The sequence below is a fragment of the Nannobrachium achirus genome (genome assembly GCF_963921795.1).
Source record: "Nannobrachium achirus genome assembly, chromosome: 8".
NCBI classification, from domain to species: Eukaryota; Metazoa; Chordata; class Actinopteri; order Myctophiformes; family Myctophidae; genus Nannobrachium; species Nannobrachium achirus.
Genome location: NC_137817.1, coordinates 43,174,912 through 43,193,797, shown reverse-complemented (window position 1 = coordinate 43,193,797; position 18,886 = coordinate 43,174,912). Strand labels below are relative to the sequence as shown.

Genomic DNA, 18,886 nt, shown 5'->3' with positions numbered 1-18,886 from the left:
AGGTAAATTCACCGATCCGATCGTATCGGTGCATCCGATCAACCAGCCGTTCAGTATGCCCACTTGAGGCCATTTTGGGGTATTGATTTCCACAGTGCTGAAGGAATAATTAGTTATTGCTATGATAATAAATACATAGTAATGCTGGTAAATAACTATAAGGCAAATATATAAATGAATTCATGAGTGAATGAATGAATTAAAGTTAAAACATTAACATTTAGAAAATATAAATAACTTGATCGGATCGGTGATTGATCGGTATCGGGTGATCAAACTTTTGTGATCGGTGCTCGGTGATCGGTTCCAAAAATCAAACCTCGGTTCGAAGTGGAGCCGTGAATTTGAGCAGTTCCAGGTCTATGTTTTTGATTGAAGTGATTTGTAATTATAATCAAAATCTACAAAGTATTTACAAAATAAATAACTTTTGAACGGCTCTTTGAAAAGAACGGATCCCAGAGATTCGGCTCACTTCAAAGTGACATAAACCCCATCCAAAAAATCGGCTCACTTCAAAGTGACATAAATCCCATCCAAAAAATCGGCTCACTTCAAAGTGACATAAATCCCATCCTCCCATCCAAAAAATCGGCTCACTTCAAAGTGACATAAATCCCATCCAAAGAATTGCGCATGGGCAGATCCTGTTCATTCTCGACTGGACACAGACTCTGGTGAGACAGGACACACATTGCCACTCAGAGGGAGCTCTGCACACGGCTCCAAAAACCTGATCGGACCATCCCTAATTAGAAGCTAAATGGACGGATAGGAGTCAAACACTGAAGGAGAATAATGAAGGACTGCTCCCCTTGCCCCCCTCCTCACTCCACTCCATAGTATGGGCAGTCCATAGATTGCATACAACACAAAGCTGCAAGGAGCATCACAGAAAAAGTGAAACCAAGAGCCACTAGTCTAACGGACAAGAGTCCAACGGACAAGTAACTTTTTAATTTGTCCGGAAGAATTTTTTATTACTTTTTTTTAAGCCTTAATGTCAAGCCCTGCAATAGGAAAGATCCATGGCAGTTAATGTACATTAGTTATGGCAACACTATGGCGGCATAAGTGTTAATCTAACCCATAGTTAGGCATGTCACAATTATTACTAGAGATGCTCCGATTGCGATTTTTAGGGCCGATACCGATTACCGATCAACTGGAATCAGTATCTGCCGATACCGATATTCCCGCTCGATCGTCAAATCCATAAATTATTTTATTTATTGTGTTACTGTAGCAGTATTTATATATTTAATGATTCTTCTTACAAAACACTGACATTGTATATTTATGTATAAACATTAGGAGATTGCAGGCTGAGGTCCTAGTATCCAATTCAACATGTAGTTTGGCAAAGTCGATAGAGGCAAAGCCGGCACATCTCTAATTATTACATAATTGTCTAATTGAAATGTTTTGACATAATCGCAATTATTTTTGTCATAATCATCTCCATGTTGAAAAATGATTAACATTAACATTTTCAAAAATAGTGGAAATAGCAGATCTACAAGTTCACAATGAGTCGCGATGCAACGCGTTGTGGCTATCGGCTATTTCCACTATCAAATATGTCAGTAATGTATTTGTATATTTAGGTTATGTGTCATATCTGCCATGTGCAACTTCAAAGCCTAAATGCCAAAGAGAAAAGAGACAAGAGAAAATGTCAACGACAAGAAGAGGAGTGTTGTTATTTTATTAGTCTACTCGAAAATCATTCAGTGGATAGATGAAATTACATACATGACAGCTGCACCCCCCCTCGTCCCCTTGTCATTGCCGTTAGCCGTTCTCGTAGCGACATAACTCACAAGCACAAAAGCTTAAATGAGCCCTGCAGTCATAGCATAGCTCCAGAGCTCAGTAAGTAGCAGGCAGCTAGAGCCTTGAGCTTGCTGCCTCAGATCAATAGAGGCAAATTAATTACTAATGGCTATGAATGAGCAAGAGCTGTTTGGTCATTATCCTGCTGGTAGTGAAGTAAACAAGCATTTAGGTTTTTAAGTGAAGTAAATGCTTTGAATGATGGCAAAACAACAAGCTGGAACAAGCCCCCTGATGTACAGATCCAATGTACGAGATTCTCTGAGATGTGTGCGCCGAATTTGAAGTTGATCGGTCGGACTGTTCTTGAAATACATGAACTTCTACCCTCACACAAGCATGCATGCAGAGAGTTTGCACATGTATTGTTAGATAAAGATAAAATGTTAGCTTCAACAGAGCACCAACTGTGTCAGTAACAAAATTCAATTCTATGAAAAACAAAAGGCCAAGGGGTAACCGTTTATCGTAAACCATTGGATTACCTGCTGTAGTTTACCACACAAAAAGAAGAAAGAAAATAGTGGTAATATCTCCACTAAACCAGGCCAGAATTATATGACTTAGTTTGATGTTTACTCTACTAGTTACTGTAGCACAAGGCTGCGCAACCACCTCTTTTTGATATACCAACTGATCAGACCCCCTGAACAGGTACTACGAAACTTACGGGTTAAAAAAAGAAAGAAAAGAAAAGAAAGGCAGAAAGAATGTGCGATAAGAAAACAATGGAATTGTGTTGTTGAAGCCCTAAGAGTTTGATCATGTGCCAAAAACAACTCTAACACCAAATCTCTGTTTTCCCACACAATAAAATTCTGAGTGTTAATTTAACTCTTGAGTGTAAAACATTGACCCAAATGGATCCTCATGGTCCACAAAGTAATAAGCAACCTACACAGAAAAAACACTATTGAAAATAGCAGCTCTACAAGCTTGTAGATCAGCTACTTTCCCTATGTATTAAGTGGTTAAATTGCCACTGAGGATTTTGCTCAGATTGTACAGTAAGTGTATACAGATTGCACACCTGCCATCACACATTGACCAGCAGGTGGTGAGGATAACCAGTAAGTCCGGCTGGCACGGGACACGTCACAGGCAAACAAAACATAATGATGAGATCCATGTCAGGTAATTGCCATTCTGAAAGCACTTACCTGATCAGTACATAGCAAGCAGAATGAGTCAAGGAAAATGTAAAAGTAGGAAATTTATAATCTAATTATAATCCACCACCACACAATGTTGTTGCTAGCAGACTAGATCAGTTCTTGTCGGCAAGCCAGTCTTGAGATGGAGTATAAATTAGGCATAAATCAGTGCACCCTGTGTGCCCTCTACCTTGCTTGCACCGATCAATCTACGGTGTGAGAGCTGTTGGATAACAAGGCCACAACAGGTCTATAACTGAGCCATACAACTGTGATGAAAACACAGACTACGGTTGTGATGTGAACATGCATACGTGTAACTGTGCAATGTGCATGGGAGAAATAATGGCGAGACATGCCAAGATTTGACTGTTGGTTGACTGTTGTTACAGTTTTGCTGGTTTGGTAGCTTCAGGAGAGACAAACCGTCTAAAAGGGAGTGTCCCTCTAAAACAATATGAATCAAAGGGGAAACACTTTCACAGTTCACACAGGCTACAAGTCCAGGCACATGGGTTGAGGAGAGATTTCTTTCTTTTTTTTTTACTGAGGATGAGGAGGAAAGAAAATGACAACCTAAGGCACTATTAAAAGCACGATAGCTGGGTCAAGGTTTGACAATGAAAACTTAAAAAGCACAGGCGAGCCAGATATTGCAGAGGGACCGCTGCTCTTAAGTTAACGCGTGCGTCTATGATGCAGCAAAGCAGCAACCCACACAACGGGGACAATACAACCAACCAACCCCACACACCCCCTCCTGTCTCCTTCTCTCAAAGGCCATCCTATGAGTCACTGATCTAAAAAGAACAAATGCAGGCTTGTTGTACGAATGAGACATCGCCAGGCACACACAGACATTATGCACCAACAAACACACAGGGACACTGAGGTGCAGCTTAACTACGTTTAATCCTGCATGTTGGTGTGAGGTGGACATGGGAGAGTAATGCAAGACCGTTACAGTGATCCCTTGTGAAACAGACTGAGAGTGGTGCTTTGTACTGTAAGTGCTAGTCTGGGGGTGAGGGTGGGACAGAGGACAGGACTGGATTTGGAATGTTTCCTCTTCAGCTGTCATCAACATCATCATCATGATGGCAGGCCCAACATAAGCTTATATTCAAGTATTTGACTGACCACTCCAATCAACATGACTTCCCAGTTTGTCCCCCTTTGCTTATGATGCTCCAAAAAGACCTGTAAACACAACAAAACAAACAGTGTCCCGCAATGCCTGAGGCGAGTCTAGCGCCTTTGCGTGTAAACCTCTGTCATACCACGTGTTGAGAGAATGTTGCCTAAATCTTCATCTCTATAAAAGAACAAAAATAACTCCTCATATGGCAGCGCCAGACTCCACACATTCATACAATCATGGCAGTCCGTCATTTCAGACAGAGAGTTTACTGCACAAAGCCAAGGAGAGGAGTGTAGAGGAAAAGTTCAGTGTGTTCCTCAAAATGGGATCAAGAGCAGCCCGACCCATTTACACACTGTAGATTCTAGAATCAGAGAATGAGAGACACCCAGATAAAATCAAAATAAGAATAAATACTCAAGAGTTGATTCCATCAAACCAATAAAATTAACAATATAGGAATAATCCAATAGCTACTATGGAAAGTGCTCCTCGGATCAATCCTGCAAAGTTTGGAAGACAAAAACCTGTATGTGTTGAACTGTTGATCACAGGACTATAGGGATACTGTGTACCAATTTGTGTTGTGTAATTGTTTGGACAAAATCTGTAGGAGTAATATCAAAAAATGTGTTTCGGAAAAAATCTGCCTGATAGTGGCGCTATAACAGGCCGATCTGAAAGACTGTGGCAGAGGTTCTGACTTGGCATCCAGGGAGTGTATGTGTACAGGTTGGCAGCGACCGGGCCAACAGTGCCGGCGATTAGCTGGTGACAGACACAGGGACACACAGACGGACGGACAGGGTGCAAAACATAGTCTCGGTCATGCCTTTCGGAGATAATAACTGCTATAGAGTGTATGTTCTGTAACATGGGTCTCCCTGTCTCTCCACCTCTTTATTAAACAGAAAATGCATTTTCAGCTTTGATTTGGAATGGATGAAGTGAAATTGGTAAGTAATGACAAAAAGAAGTGAGCAGATAACATTGGAACTGGAACACTGGAAAATATAATACATTTAAGCTGATAATTCGGTCTCTCCTGATTGGCTGAAATTTGAATATGTATTTTCAGTTTATTAAACAGCCGGAGAGACGGAGGACCCCTGTTACTGAACGTACACTGTATAGCAATTGTTGCTATAGAATTGCTAGATTGTTATATAGCAATAATAGGTTTCATGATGGGATCCATTCAAGTATTTTTGTCTCCACCAGCCGAAGGCATGGGGGAGAGTATGTTTTCCCCTCCGTCCGTCCGTGTGTCCGTCCGTGCGTGCGTCCGTGCGTCCTCGCAGTTTGTGAGCAGCTAATCTCAGTCGCCGTTGGCCCGGTCGCTGCCAAAGTGAGCACACACATTCCCTGGATGCCAATCTAGAACCTCTGCCCTAAATTTTTCAAATGGGCCTTTTCTAGCGCCACCTAGTGGCCGATGTTTGCAAAACACATTTCTGTGCACTATTCTTACAGATTTTGTCCAAAAATCCTACAAATCGGTAGGCAGTATCTCGACAGTCATGTGATCGACACGGATCTGTCCGATTTTGCATATTCCATCCTGATTGGCTAAGATTGGCTTCCAAAGTTTGTAGGATTGAGCCGTTTTGAACAAAATGCCTCAAATCACAAACGCAAAGTGCAATTATCATGAAATCGCGCACACACGTTCCCACTAGGCCGAGGAAGAAATGCCACTTATTGTCTCCACCAGCCGAAGGCATGGGGGAGAGTATGTTTTCCCCTCCGTCCGTCCCGTGTGTCCGTCCGTGCGTGCGTCCGTGCGTCCTCGCAGTTTGTGAGCAGCTAATCTCAGTCGCCGTTGGCCCGGTCGCTGCCAAAGTGAGCACACACATTCCCTGGATGCCAATCTAGAACCTCTGCCCTAAATTTTTCAAATGGGCCTTTTCTAGCGCCACCTAGTGGCCGATGTTTGCAAAACACATTTCTGTGCACTATTCTTACAGATTTTGTCCAAAAATCCTACAAATCGGTAGGCAGTATCTCGACAGTCATGTGATCGACACGGATCTGTGCGATTTTGCATATTCCATCCTGATTGGCTAAGATTGGCTTCCAAAGTTTGTAGGATTGAGCCGTTTTGAACAAAATGCCTCAAATCACAAACGCAAAGTGCAACTAGAAGCAGTGCTCTTCCGAGCACAGGTCTCCACCAGGCCACACAAATCGGCCTGTTATAGCGCCACCATGAGGCTGATTTAAAAAATGTGGGGCAGAGGTTCTGAATTAGCATCCAGGGAGTGTGTGTGCTCAGTTTGGCAGCGATCGGGCCAACGGCGCCGGAGATTAGCTGGTAACAACCAGGCCACACAAATCTGCCTGTTATAGCGCCACCATGAGGCTGATTTAAAAAATGTGGGGCAGAGGTTCTAGATTGGCATCCAGGGAGTGTGTGGTCTCAGTTTGGCAGCGATCGGGCCAACGGTGACTGAGATTAGCTGCTCACAAACTGCGAGGACGCACGGACGCACGGACGGACGCACGCACGGACGGACGCACGCACGCACGCACGGACGGACGGACGGACGGAGGGGAAAACATACTCTCCCTCAGCCTTCGGCTGGTGGAGACAATTATCATGAAATCGCGCACACACGTTCCCACTAGGCCGAGGAAGAAATGCCACTTATTTTTGTTTAAATCAGCCTCATGGTGGTGCTATAACAGGCTGATTTGTGGTTTTACCTATAACTCCACCGATCAGTTTCAAACTTTGTAAGCGCACTCCCTAGAGGCAAAGGATAAACCTTTGCCCTGCATTTTTCACATCAGCCTTTTATAGCGCCACCTTTGGGCCGACTTATGTAAAACACATTTTTGGATATTACTCCTTGAGATTTTATCCAAAAATCACACAAATCGGTACACAGTATCTCTATAGTCATGTGATCAAGTCCGATCCGTCTGGTATTTCATATTCCATCCTGATTGGCTAATATTAGCTTCCAAAGTTTGCAGGATTGCTCCGTTTTTGAACAAAATACCTCAAATCATCAACGCAGCTTGCGATTACCGTGAAATTTGCCACACATATTCCCACTAGGTCAAGGAACAAATGCTACCTTTTTCACATTGGCCTGTTATAGCGCCACCAGCAGGTAGACTTTAGCAAAACACATTTTTGGAACACAATGCTTCAAATCATGCATGCAGCGTCCGATTGCCATGAAAGATCTAAGGTGAAGAACATATGCCACCCTTTTTACATTGGCCTATTATACAGTAGCACCACCAGGACGCACGGTCTGGTGGAGACCTGTGCTCGGAAGAGCACTGCTTCTAGTTGTCTCTCATTCTGATTGATGAGCGTTAATTTCCTTAACATATTTTAAAGCACTTTCTGTATAATAAACCACATGTATAAAACATCTACAAGTGACTTGTTTCTTTTATTGTTGATATGCCTAAGCCTGGCCATGCCTCACTGCTTCCCCAATAATTTCTAGGCTGTAAATATGTTAATATCAGTTTCATAATAACAAAAAAAAAAAGAAGAAGAGCAGCTCTGTTGTTCCTAAACCAAAATGTATTTCTGATGCACTATAACGATGGACATTCAGCCACTCATAATCTTAACATCTGACTAATTTATTTAGTCATTTCAGCTGGCTGTCTGGTGGCTGTCAATTGATAACCTTTACCTTTAAATAACCTTGATCAACAATGCGGAAATGTCTAAACCCAAGTGTTATTCCCGACAATACCCGATGTTACGGGAACCATGCAGGTGCTAGCGTAACAGTATCCTGCTTGTTGTACAACTTGGTCATTACGATGGGTGCAAGCACAACTCAAATTTCAAAGTCTCTCCCACTGGATGCATGGTCCTGATGAGTAGGCTACAGCAGTGAAAGGAGACAGCCTTAACGCTGATAATCACGACGGGTAGATGCAAAACGGGTTGTACCATTCTGGTTGTTCTGTTGTCCAAAAGTATGTAGAGGCAGCTATAGTACTGGTGTTTCCTTTCACTGCTGCACGTGCTTGCCCAAAGCTGACACAAATTTGTCAAATTAAGCACATCTTGATTTAAGCCCCTGACGATCAACACAGAATTCAGAGGGCCAGAACAGGGCAACAGGACCTATAGAGGGTGGGGTACAAAAGGGTGTGGTATGGTACAAGTTGTCACGGCACACAGAAGGGCCACTGAACGTATGGAATGACATGGGAGGAGACCACATTCAGACAATTCTCTGGAGATGGGATTGTGGACGGTGTGGTGGGGGGCTGTATAGAAGGACTGTAGCCAAGTGCTACTTAGCTTCTGAGTGCCAATGTCTAAAATAGCCTGTCTCCTAGCCCCTGGTCCTTGCATCCCTGCCATTTCACACTGCTGTGCTTTGGAGAGTGACAGCAACATCAGTAACACATAAACAGCTGGCTGACTTTTCAGCACTGTCTGAAATATCTGTAATCAAACTACACACAGCTTACTCAAGAAGAAATGAATCAAAAAATGAATTGTTCAGACTGTTAATTAAAACACATTGGAGTTGGAATTATTACACAGCTAGTCAGAGAAAAACAGATGGTTAAGGTCTAGGCCAGGCAGAGATCTTTGACAGGCCGAGGGTGCACTCATCACTGGATCCTTCCTTCTCACTGCCTGACAAGCAGAAAGACAGACACAGTGAAGCGAGTGTTACAAAGAGATGGCCCAACCTGTTTAAAGAACCACCTGGGGGAACTTAAGCCTCTTTAGCATAGTCTCATGCACTGGTCTATACGGGGTCATAGGTTTAAAACTGATATTTGGTGACTACACAGTACAATCTGGAGAGTCAATCGACTCAGCGCGTAAAACGTAACTTAAATCTCTGCCAAGAGACCTAAATGAACACCCTGCAGGCCTTTACTGACAGCACGGTGAGGAGGCTCAAGAATAGACAATGCTTGGAAGTTGGAGCTATTAAATCCACAGCCAGAGAGGAATGTGATTATGCAAACACAGAGGGATCATTTGAAACTAGCTAGCAGCTTGCTGGTCAATAATTAACAGAAGACAGTCTGCACCAACCTAGACAAATGCTGAGGAAATTACCATTAGCATATCTCTATCTCTGTATACTATAGATCGGCCTTTTCCCTTGCCAGTCACCATTACAAGATAATAATTACCAGAATTACGGTATGCCCTTCAGATGTATTCACCCTGATGGAGATATATGGCTGGGAGATAGTGGATAGACATTGAGAATGATGATAAAGATCGGACATACCAGATATGGATATATCTAAAATCCTTTCAAACTTGCAGAAATAAACACAACTACCAGTCAAACTGACGTTTCTGGCTTACACATCAAAGTAGGCTACACATTAATTTCCTCCTGACTGAGACACTTGATTTACATTGAGCTACCAGCATAAAAGGGTGAAAAAAAATAGTTGAACAGAGCTGCAGTATATCAACATGAAATTAGTATGAAAGTGAATTGGATTTCTCAAAATTGACAGAGCAAGGTAAACCGCCTGCAAAATATAGGTCAGTGCAAGCCAAGATGAGAAAACAAAACAAATGCGTTATTGTCACAGCACATTTACAGGTGAAAAGAAGTGGGTGAAATATTTAGTGTGGTTGCCCCTGCCGGTCAAATCGACGGGCTTCATCAGGAATCAATTCCTTGCATTTTGCTAAGAGATACTTTACATAGTTTAATTTATATATATTTATTCGTGAATTAATTTTCTCCATTTACATAGTTTAATTTATTATATATTTATTCGTGAATTAATTTTCTCCATTTACTTTGATTACAAATTTTACTTTTCCCAAATATGGAGATGACGGACATCATAGATGTATGACATCATAGACCACATGAGACTGACACAATATGTCCATATATGGGCATTTCAAGATATGGGTTTAAGATTGATGACATCAGGGATCTCCATAAATGGGCATCAAAGGGACAAGGACGGAATGGTTAGCACTGGTCAAATAGGGACAAGGACTGATAGATACAAAGTTATTAGCACGTGTGATCTGTGTCACGGCAACCACACTTGCAAATTCCAATTATCTTTCTAGTTGTTTTCCTTTGCCCGTTCCATCATTTTGTAGTTTTCATGAGAAGAGAGATGGATGAAGAGAGAGAGGATCAAGTGAAAGCAGGAAATAAAAGAAAAGACACATAAACACAGGAATCAGACTGTAAATAATTAGAAATCAGACTATAAATAATTAGATGTAGTACCAGTAAGACTCCCTAATCGGTAGGAGCAGTGTCCAAAAATGTGTTTTGCAAAGATCGGCCTGATGGTGGCGCTAGAAGAGGTGACGCTGTGTGAGAAATGAGGGGTGGAGGTTGTGAGTTGCTATCCAAGGAGTGTGTGTGCAAAGTTTGACATGGATAGGGGAAACGGTGGCGGAGATATGAGTAGGGGCAAAAGTGTGATGTGACGTGACGTGACGTGACGTGACGGACACACTGACTGACAGACAGACAGACAGACAGCCAGCCAGTGGAGGTTTTGATAGTAACAATCAGGTATGTGCAGTACATGGGTGTCATTAGCATGAAATGAAGGTGTTTTCCATCACCTGAAAAGTTACATCTCAGCGACTGCACAGTCTGCAGCACTAAATATCTTTTCTAAGTTAACGCCGGCCTTCTAAAATAAGCTTTGTCCAATATTCGCCAGCAAGCCTGCAAGTGTACCAAAACAAAGATCAAACCCAGTGAGAGTCAATTTGGCTCTATTATCAACCACTTAGCTGGGGATCAACTGGACCCGACCAGTTTTTCAGTCTTTACATTTTTCATTATCAAAACATGACAAACTGAGCTGATGGGTAAAATAACAGCAGACATTTCAAGATTATCCATTAGTCAAAATAATAATGGCAGGCCTGTAACTGAGAGACAAACAGAGAGAGGGTGAAATCACTGGCTATTGTGGATAATAAATGGATGTTCTATTTATGAATAAGGGACCATTTGTGAAGAGAATAATGCAGAATCGTCACGGCTGATAAGAGCGGGCAGGGGACAAGGAAGTCCTATGTGACGGAAGCAAACATACTATAAACTGAAGCAGAGTGGAGAAAATCACTGGAGCATATAGTGTTAACTTTATCACAAAGATCACAAAAGCAATTCATATCCATGATAAGAACCTAGGTTTGTCTTTGTCATGTGATCAAGGCTAAATCATTTCTGTGTTTCCTTGAGCGGAATGAGATGGTTGTAATACTTAAAGTTTTACTATGTAACTTTTTTTATAAAACAAATCTTAAAATTGTCCTAACTGTTAAATCGCTAAAGTTTTAGAACACCCACTCCGTTATTTTCAGCTTCTGAAGCCTTCTCTTTATATGTTTTCTATGAGCCGTGAGGGGGGGAGAATTTCGCGCCATGATTACGTAATCTGCATCATCTGTATACGTTGTGTATACGTTGCCCAATCACATCGCCGATCATGCACACATGGTACACTACCGGCCAATGCAGCGCATCTTGAAGTGGGGTCGCCATATTTGTAGTCGCCCGTGTGTCTCTTTACTCAAAAGGTAATTCTCGCCTACCAGGCAGGGTGAAATAGTCCGTTTCTCCGGAATGCCTGAACGCACAGGAACCAGGGACCCCTCTAAAGATAGCTCTCGGCGTTGTGGAGGCAGACGCGGGGGTGTGAAGGTACGAAAAACGGGCGAAAGACGCGAACGCGACCGCGGTTTGCTATATGGCTACTGACCACTAGTTGAGAATCTTACACAGTATAGCTTTAAGCCATAAGACCTTCTAAATCAGTAGTTCTTACACTTTGAAGGTGTTTCTAAAATGTTTGTGCCACGCTGCGAGCATGCATGTGTTCCATCTTTAACACAAGGACAGGGATGCTTTCTGGTTTTAATGGGTTTAAAAACACTGCTCACATATCAGAGCTGTAAAATGACATATCTATTTTACTGTGAGAGGGCAATAGCTTTGTTCCCACAGCGAAGTGAACACTCCAAACTACCGGCCAAGACGACTCCCTCTGTGGGTGTGTCACTGGCCAAGGTCCAAAGGTCACATTACTGGAGCGTTCAGATGGACACAGTTATAAGTGCAGGGCCATCAAAGCATCATCATGACACACAGGACAGAGCTACAGGTGCACAGACACAGGCTCTGACACTGAGACACAGGCAAGAACACACAAACACACACACTGTGACCTGTGGGATATTGAAGCAACGTAGACGTGCTCTGCACTGAGTTTGGCCTTTCAGGTCGTACACTGGTCCGCAGCCACATCACACAACATCTCATGGGTCAGTGAACCACTAAAGACCCGCTGCCAAGTGGGCCTTGGGTCTGTTGACACGAGACTGTATTGCACGTAGGCCAGCAAACAGCATGACTGCCTGTTGGCCACAGTAAACGCCTGTTGCTGTCCAAGAGTCAAACTGTGTTCTACATTACAATTAGATTTGAGCTTGATCCTCCTTACGCAAAGCTATACAAAACAAAATACTGACTAGTTAATGTTAGTAAACACATTTTGCCTTAATGGCACAAAAAGCATTCTGAATGTAAACAAACACCAGCTAAAATAATGAGGGGTAATGGTATCCAAAAGGCTACTTTTCATCTAGAGACTAAACTCTCCAAGATACACCCACTGAACTGATATGGTTTAGAACAAAATAATAAAAGATTGGGGATTTAACAGGACAGCGTCCACTCAGCCCAGGGTCGTTCACCGCATATGGCTTGACAAATAATGGCTGGTACCACAGCATCTCAGTCCAGTACTTGTCACGACAATGCATTAACCTGCCCAGCTTACTGTGTGTGTGAACACCAGTCTACAAACATCAGTCGTGTCAGTGGTGGGCTAAAACACACAGATAGCTCTATGACAATAGATGACCTGGCTGGTGCATGCTTGCCGTATGATGCAATGATGATGGTGTGTGTGTGGATAGTAAAGCTCTGCTCATGTGGGCCTCGACTGTGACTGCTACAAACTGATCTGTTCACAGAGGGAGGAGGTAGAGGTGGAGGAAGAGTGGAACAGGAAGAGGAGGAGGGAGGCAAGGAAGCAAAAGCAGAATTTGTAGGAAGTTCAGCAATCTCAGGATATGATGTAACAAGTTTGCCCAGGCCTGGAGGAAAGGGAAAGGATGAGTGCCAAACTAAAGTAGAGGATAGAAAGCAAGAATGAGAGCGACAGAGACCGAGCGGGTGCAGCTGGGAGGTGGGATGTTTGTATGACATAGCTTGGGAGCTTTATTTTGCCATGCACTTTGCCATTTAGAATAATTCCCACTCCCTGGACTGGGATTACAAAGGCTGTTATATTTATTTTTAGACAACTTTTCCTGCGTGTAGGATGATGGGGAAAAGCAAGATTGATTACATGACTTTGTTAGTTGCCTTGTTATAGAAGGCAGCTTTGGCAATTTTTACCTGGTCCTGAATACTATCGTTCTACTGTGAGGCTGACATAGACGGGTGTGAAAAGTGTAGAAAAGTGTGGTTTAATGTAGGCTAGCAGAGACTGTTCAGTGGAATTCAGAGCATGCACTGGAAGTGTTATGTGAGATTTATTTTCACATCCTCCTCACAACAGAACGATTCAATATAAAGCACTCCAAAGGAGATGTCATGCTTGATGATGGCGCAATAACAAAATAGGTCCAACTTTTTAAAGTAATAGTAAAATAGTTGACTCAAAATGTCACATCAACATTTTAAGGTTGCAAGTCATCAATCTGGATGAAATGTCATTCAATTTCTATTGTATCTATCTTAGGTTTTTCAAGCTGATATCATTGTCCACCTATTCCCCGGGCTGAAAAGGATTTCTCTTCATGTTATCTGTGCCTACACAATGCCTTATATGATTGATTTACCAGACACCAGCGTCTCACTCCTCTTCTCACTCCTCTGTTACCCATGGCATTATCAGCTGTAACTATGAAACCTAAATACCGGTAAGATAGATAATATCTACTCAAGCCGCTGTTATAATCAAAGCAACGTATATTCTATTTCAGGTTAGTCTGTACTCTTTAGTATGTAGGCTAACCAGGAAAGACAGACAATGTCACTGAATGTCAGCATGTTTTTTGTTCGGGATATTCACCGTTTCCATGTGGATCCCGAGATCCACACATGATTCGATTTTCTTTTTTCAGGGATTCCTGAGAGGGACAATCACAAAACAAAGCAAACCATACAGGATTTTACATGTCTGCAACGTATTTTTTGTGTTCTCCTTTTAACGTCCGACTGTACCACGTGCTGTTTACAGATTTCTGACTAATAAAGTATTTAATCAATGAATCAAAAGGAAAACAAATTCTCAAGGGTCCATAGACTGGGATAAAAGGACAGGAATAACACTTCATCTCCCAACATCACTCAGTTCAAGCATTTTCAACAAAAGGAGCTGGATGAATGATCAATTGCCGATGGAGATTAAAGAGGCGCAGCAAAAATGGAATTCCCATCCTTAGGGAAGATAGGATCAAAGTTTAGATCTTTCTTACATTTTCTTAACTGTGGACAAATTATACATGATGATGGAAAATTGTACAGAGATCATGAGATTACTCTAGTGGCCGTGAATCATTTTAATGCAGACTCTTGAAAGATAAAACAATGGACAAATCAAAATGTCATTATCCAGTATCCACTAGACTTATCCCGGGAATGTTTATATTTGCTACAGATACAGTAAGTGATAACAAATAAGCAAGATTCACATCCTGAGCAAGGAATCAAGACATGAACATTGGTGCTTTTGTGTGAGTGAACCTTGTTACTCACCACCCCCCACCTGGCCATGCTGCACCAGTGGCCTGATTTATAGTTAGTTTCATGCCAGTGTCATACACCAAACGTAACAGATTTACAAGCTCATAACACATCACAGGACAATGCGCTGCAACTTGCAAGCTTGTAGATCTGCTCCTTTCTGTGCGCTACATCCATGCACAACTAAGTATAACTCAGGCTTTTGCTTTGAAGTGGCCTATATTTGTGCTTTTTTAATAAAGCCAACAAGGTTACAACAAGGAAGATCATGTTGAAAGAATATGCGACAAGAACAGAGGAGTGAAGAAATAACTACAAATGAAAACCCTCTAGACTACATGAACTCACTTTTGAGACTTTTGAATAGCCTAATCCATTTCAATTTGATCATCCCATGACAAAGTTCATAAAAACTACTCACAGGATTAATGCCTACAAACATGTGGCTAAATATTAAAGAGGTAGCTAGCTTATATCAAAAGTAAAGGCAGTGCCATATCCAACATAAGCCTCCTTACCGGATGGTTTTCCCTGAACAAACAGTACCCTACTGTACTAAAACGAAGCAACTTGAGGAGTGACGGGATATGCAGGTACATACACACGCATACTCTGTACACGTGTACAGAGCACAGGCCTGGGCCTATATGAACAAAATAACTACAATAACAAAAAATTAATCTGCTACCTGTTGTCTTTCCCTTTATACACAGGCTCACTTGAGCCCTTTCAGCTCAAAACAAAACACAGACCAATTATGTTTTTATTACATTACCCTACATCATCCAGGGGGAAGCCAACTTTTGTGTTAGGCAAAGGGGCCGTGGCAATAGCGCTGCTTGGGGTCAAAACAGATTCTGGTTAGGTCTCAAGCAATCTCTCGAGACAAGAGTCAATGAAGATAGAAAAGGGACAAGTGGGCGGTCCCTTTTCGTGACGATGGCTAGCCAGAATGGGTCTCAAGTCCTAGATCTCAGTCCTGGACTCCTGGTTGGCCTTGGTTCAATCAATAACAATCCTACTCTACTGTCATGTTCAACTTCAGACTGGATTCTTGGCCTATCCAGATTGGAATCAGAGATGTTTTGATAGACTTTTATAATTCAGATGTTACCCATATTCCTAGATGGCTTGAAATGTGATTAAAATGTGTGGGTTTCAGTCTGGACCCTCGGACAAGTGAAGCGTGATTTATACTTCGTAAGACGGTGTTGCTTGCAGAAATTACCTGTAGGCTTGTAGATCTATTCTTTTCTGTGAGTCATACAGTCAGTCATACGATAGGAGTATAAGCTAAGCATTACTCACGCCATTACCACAGCAACCAATGCAGATAGGTTGACAAAGTATGAATACACAAATCAGATCTGATGATCACTTACAAATAACAGTGTTAACAGAGTGTTATCCGTAGGACAGTGAGTCCTACAGATCATATTTGAGAGAAGCAAATCGGAATTGTCTGCAATCTGAACAAAGCCATTGAAGCCTGTGGGGCATTAAGAAGAGACACAATACAGTACAACATTCCACTGGAACACTGGTTCATCAACACACCTCTCAAGTGTCAAGAGTTGACATTCCACAAGCTGAATGTTGCCAATGGCTGTACATGCCACGTTGATCTCAGGTCACATTTTAATGACTCTAGTAAATAACTGTGTACCCTTAGATGTCATGTTTGGGGAATGAACTAAATGCATGTGTGTTAATGGTCCTTTAGATTGAAATGTGAATATATTCCAAATCTGCATATTCAGAGATTTCAGACAGCCACAAATGAAACAAATCAGGACAGAAGATGGACACACACAGACACAAACAAACACACATTATTACCATGTCTCCAGGGGTCCTTAGGTTCCACTGCTCCAGAGACAATATCCTCATCTGAGGGGAACGTCACCCGCTTGCCACCTTGTTTGTGTTTATCGTCATCTTCTTCTGCAGTGGGGGACAGCACGGCCTGGTCTTGTACAGAGACCGTTGTTACACTCTCCTGGGTCTGTTCTGAAGGACTCTTTGCCTTACTATTCGTTAAGACACCCTGGGTTGTGTGCTCCGGCCTGGTATTTTGAGAGACCGATGCATTATCTGACTGAGAGGGTCCGAGGCTTTCCGGCTCGGCCTCCAAGACCCCACTCTCATCCAGACTTAGGTCCACACCAATGTCCATGTCCCCGCCATCGTCACCTTCTCCCGAAACAAACTTTGCGGGCCCAGTGTCCTTATCTTCCTTGATAACCTCCACAGCGGCATTGTTCTGCTCAACAGTAGCCTCGATAGGGTTCGCCACAGCGGGGGCATTCTGGACACTGGTGTTTTTATTCCCATTGACCTCGTCGATTCCCAGTGGGTCATGTGACTGGCGGTCATCTTCCTCTGCCCCTGGTAGACTTCCGGTGAGTCGGTGTGTGTCAGGGACCTCAGAGGTGACAATGGTTAGTTTACCCACATCCCTGTCCATCAGTTCTGTGATACGGAATGTGACCCCCTCTGTGTTGTTGGTGGTGTTGTGTTCATCGTCCACATTGCTCTTTGTCTTGACATTGCACAAATCTAAAGATTGCTCCTCGATATTCATGTTTTCATCTCAAGTCCTCAACAGTATCAGTCAGGCTGGCTATTCGGCTTAAGAGTGAATGCCAAACTTGTGTTCAAGCCTGTCTATCTACTGATGGTCTGCTGATTGCTATTTGAAAATACACTTTGTGTTGTGCAACTGCCCTGATCCTTTATTGCCAATATCAATTCAATATTGATATCTATAATTGCTCTGAAAAAGTATCTGTCTATATCACATAATCACAATTGCTTTGTTTAGACGATGGGTTACCCTAACCCCTCATTCAAGATGTGAACTCTATCTGATACCATCACATCCTCCTCAAACGCTACGTAATTAAAAGGGAAATCCCCCGCAATTATGCGAAATTCAAAACATTCCGAGGTATGTGTGATACTTGTGGATATTAGCTGCAATTACTGTAATCCTTTTGTTTGCCAAAATGATATAACTTTGCTCAACTCCGACACAGTCTGGCAGGCTAGCTAGCTTGATGTCAAACGTGTGCAAAATCTTACAACTGTAATGCAAAGCTATAGTGTAAAGCAAAGTGTGCTTCTCATCAACACATTAGCACTGTCAGTGTTTCTAGACAAGCAGGATGGTCAGTTTTCAAATGAATAACACAAACGCCCTCAGGGCGCCTCCATTACACTAGCAGCAAAAAAAAAAGTCGGCTAGCTCAAGACTACTAGACCGTTTCATTTGCGTGAACTTGAAACGAAGCTATAGCTAGCTTGGCTGGCTAAAGTTGTTATCTTACAATAATAACAATGACACCCCGGGCCCGGGCGACGTCGCATGCCCGGATAAAACAACAATAATGTGATTTATGTCAGCTCGAATAACATGCGCTTTAGCCCCCCTCCGCAACGTCCATCCTCCTGTGGAAAGGAAACGGCTTTTTTTTCCAAGTGTCGTCGGCTCGCATCCCAGAGCCTGCTGCTGCTGCTGCTGCTGCTGCTGCTCGGCTAGCAGGGTTGGAAAAAACACAGGCGTCACACTCCGAGCATGTTTCTATCTCTCAACACACGTCAAAAACTACAGCCGATAACAACGCCACGTACCGTCTTGCTAATGCCATAAAAAATAAAACAAAAATAAAGCTTAAATCTTCCGGTTCGTGCGCGTGTCGTTGCTATATGATATCACAGAGTCCCGGGGAAGAGGAGAAGTAGTGTGTGTTTTTTTGTTGTTGTTGGTCTGACGTTACCTTATGCTACTGTAGTGTAGCTGCTAGCCTTGGAGCCCCGAGTCCAACACAACTGTTTGTTGTCCGTCCGTGCGTCTGTGCGTCATCATCACCACGCCGTCACGTTCGTTGGCACGGTAGGCACACGTCGGTCGTACACCTTCAGCCGATCTACAAGCTCATCCTTGCTGTGAGCTTGTAGATCAGTGGTTAATCAAA

At 42.7% G+C, this 18,886-nt stretch overlaps 1 protein-coding gene across 1 annotated transcript in view; it reads right to left on the bottom strand.

The window, feature by feature from the left end:
* The window catches only part of ppp1r37 (protein phosphatase 1, regulatory subunit 37), a 60,993-nt gene extending 42,308 nt beyond the window's left edge, over positions 1 to 18,685 (bottom strand). The window contains exon 1 of the mRNA XM_080731430.1: positions 16,749 to 18,685. Coding sequence (XP_080587556.1) covers positions 16,749 to 17,493 — 745 coding nt within the window. The 5' untranslated portion in view covers positions 17,494 to 18,685. The remainder of the gene's footprint in view (positions 1 to 16,748) is intronic.
* Positions 18,686 to 18,886: the final 201 nt, after the last annotated feature.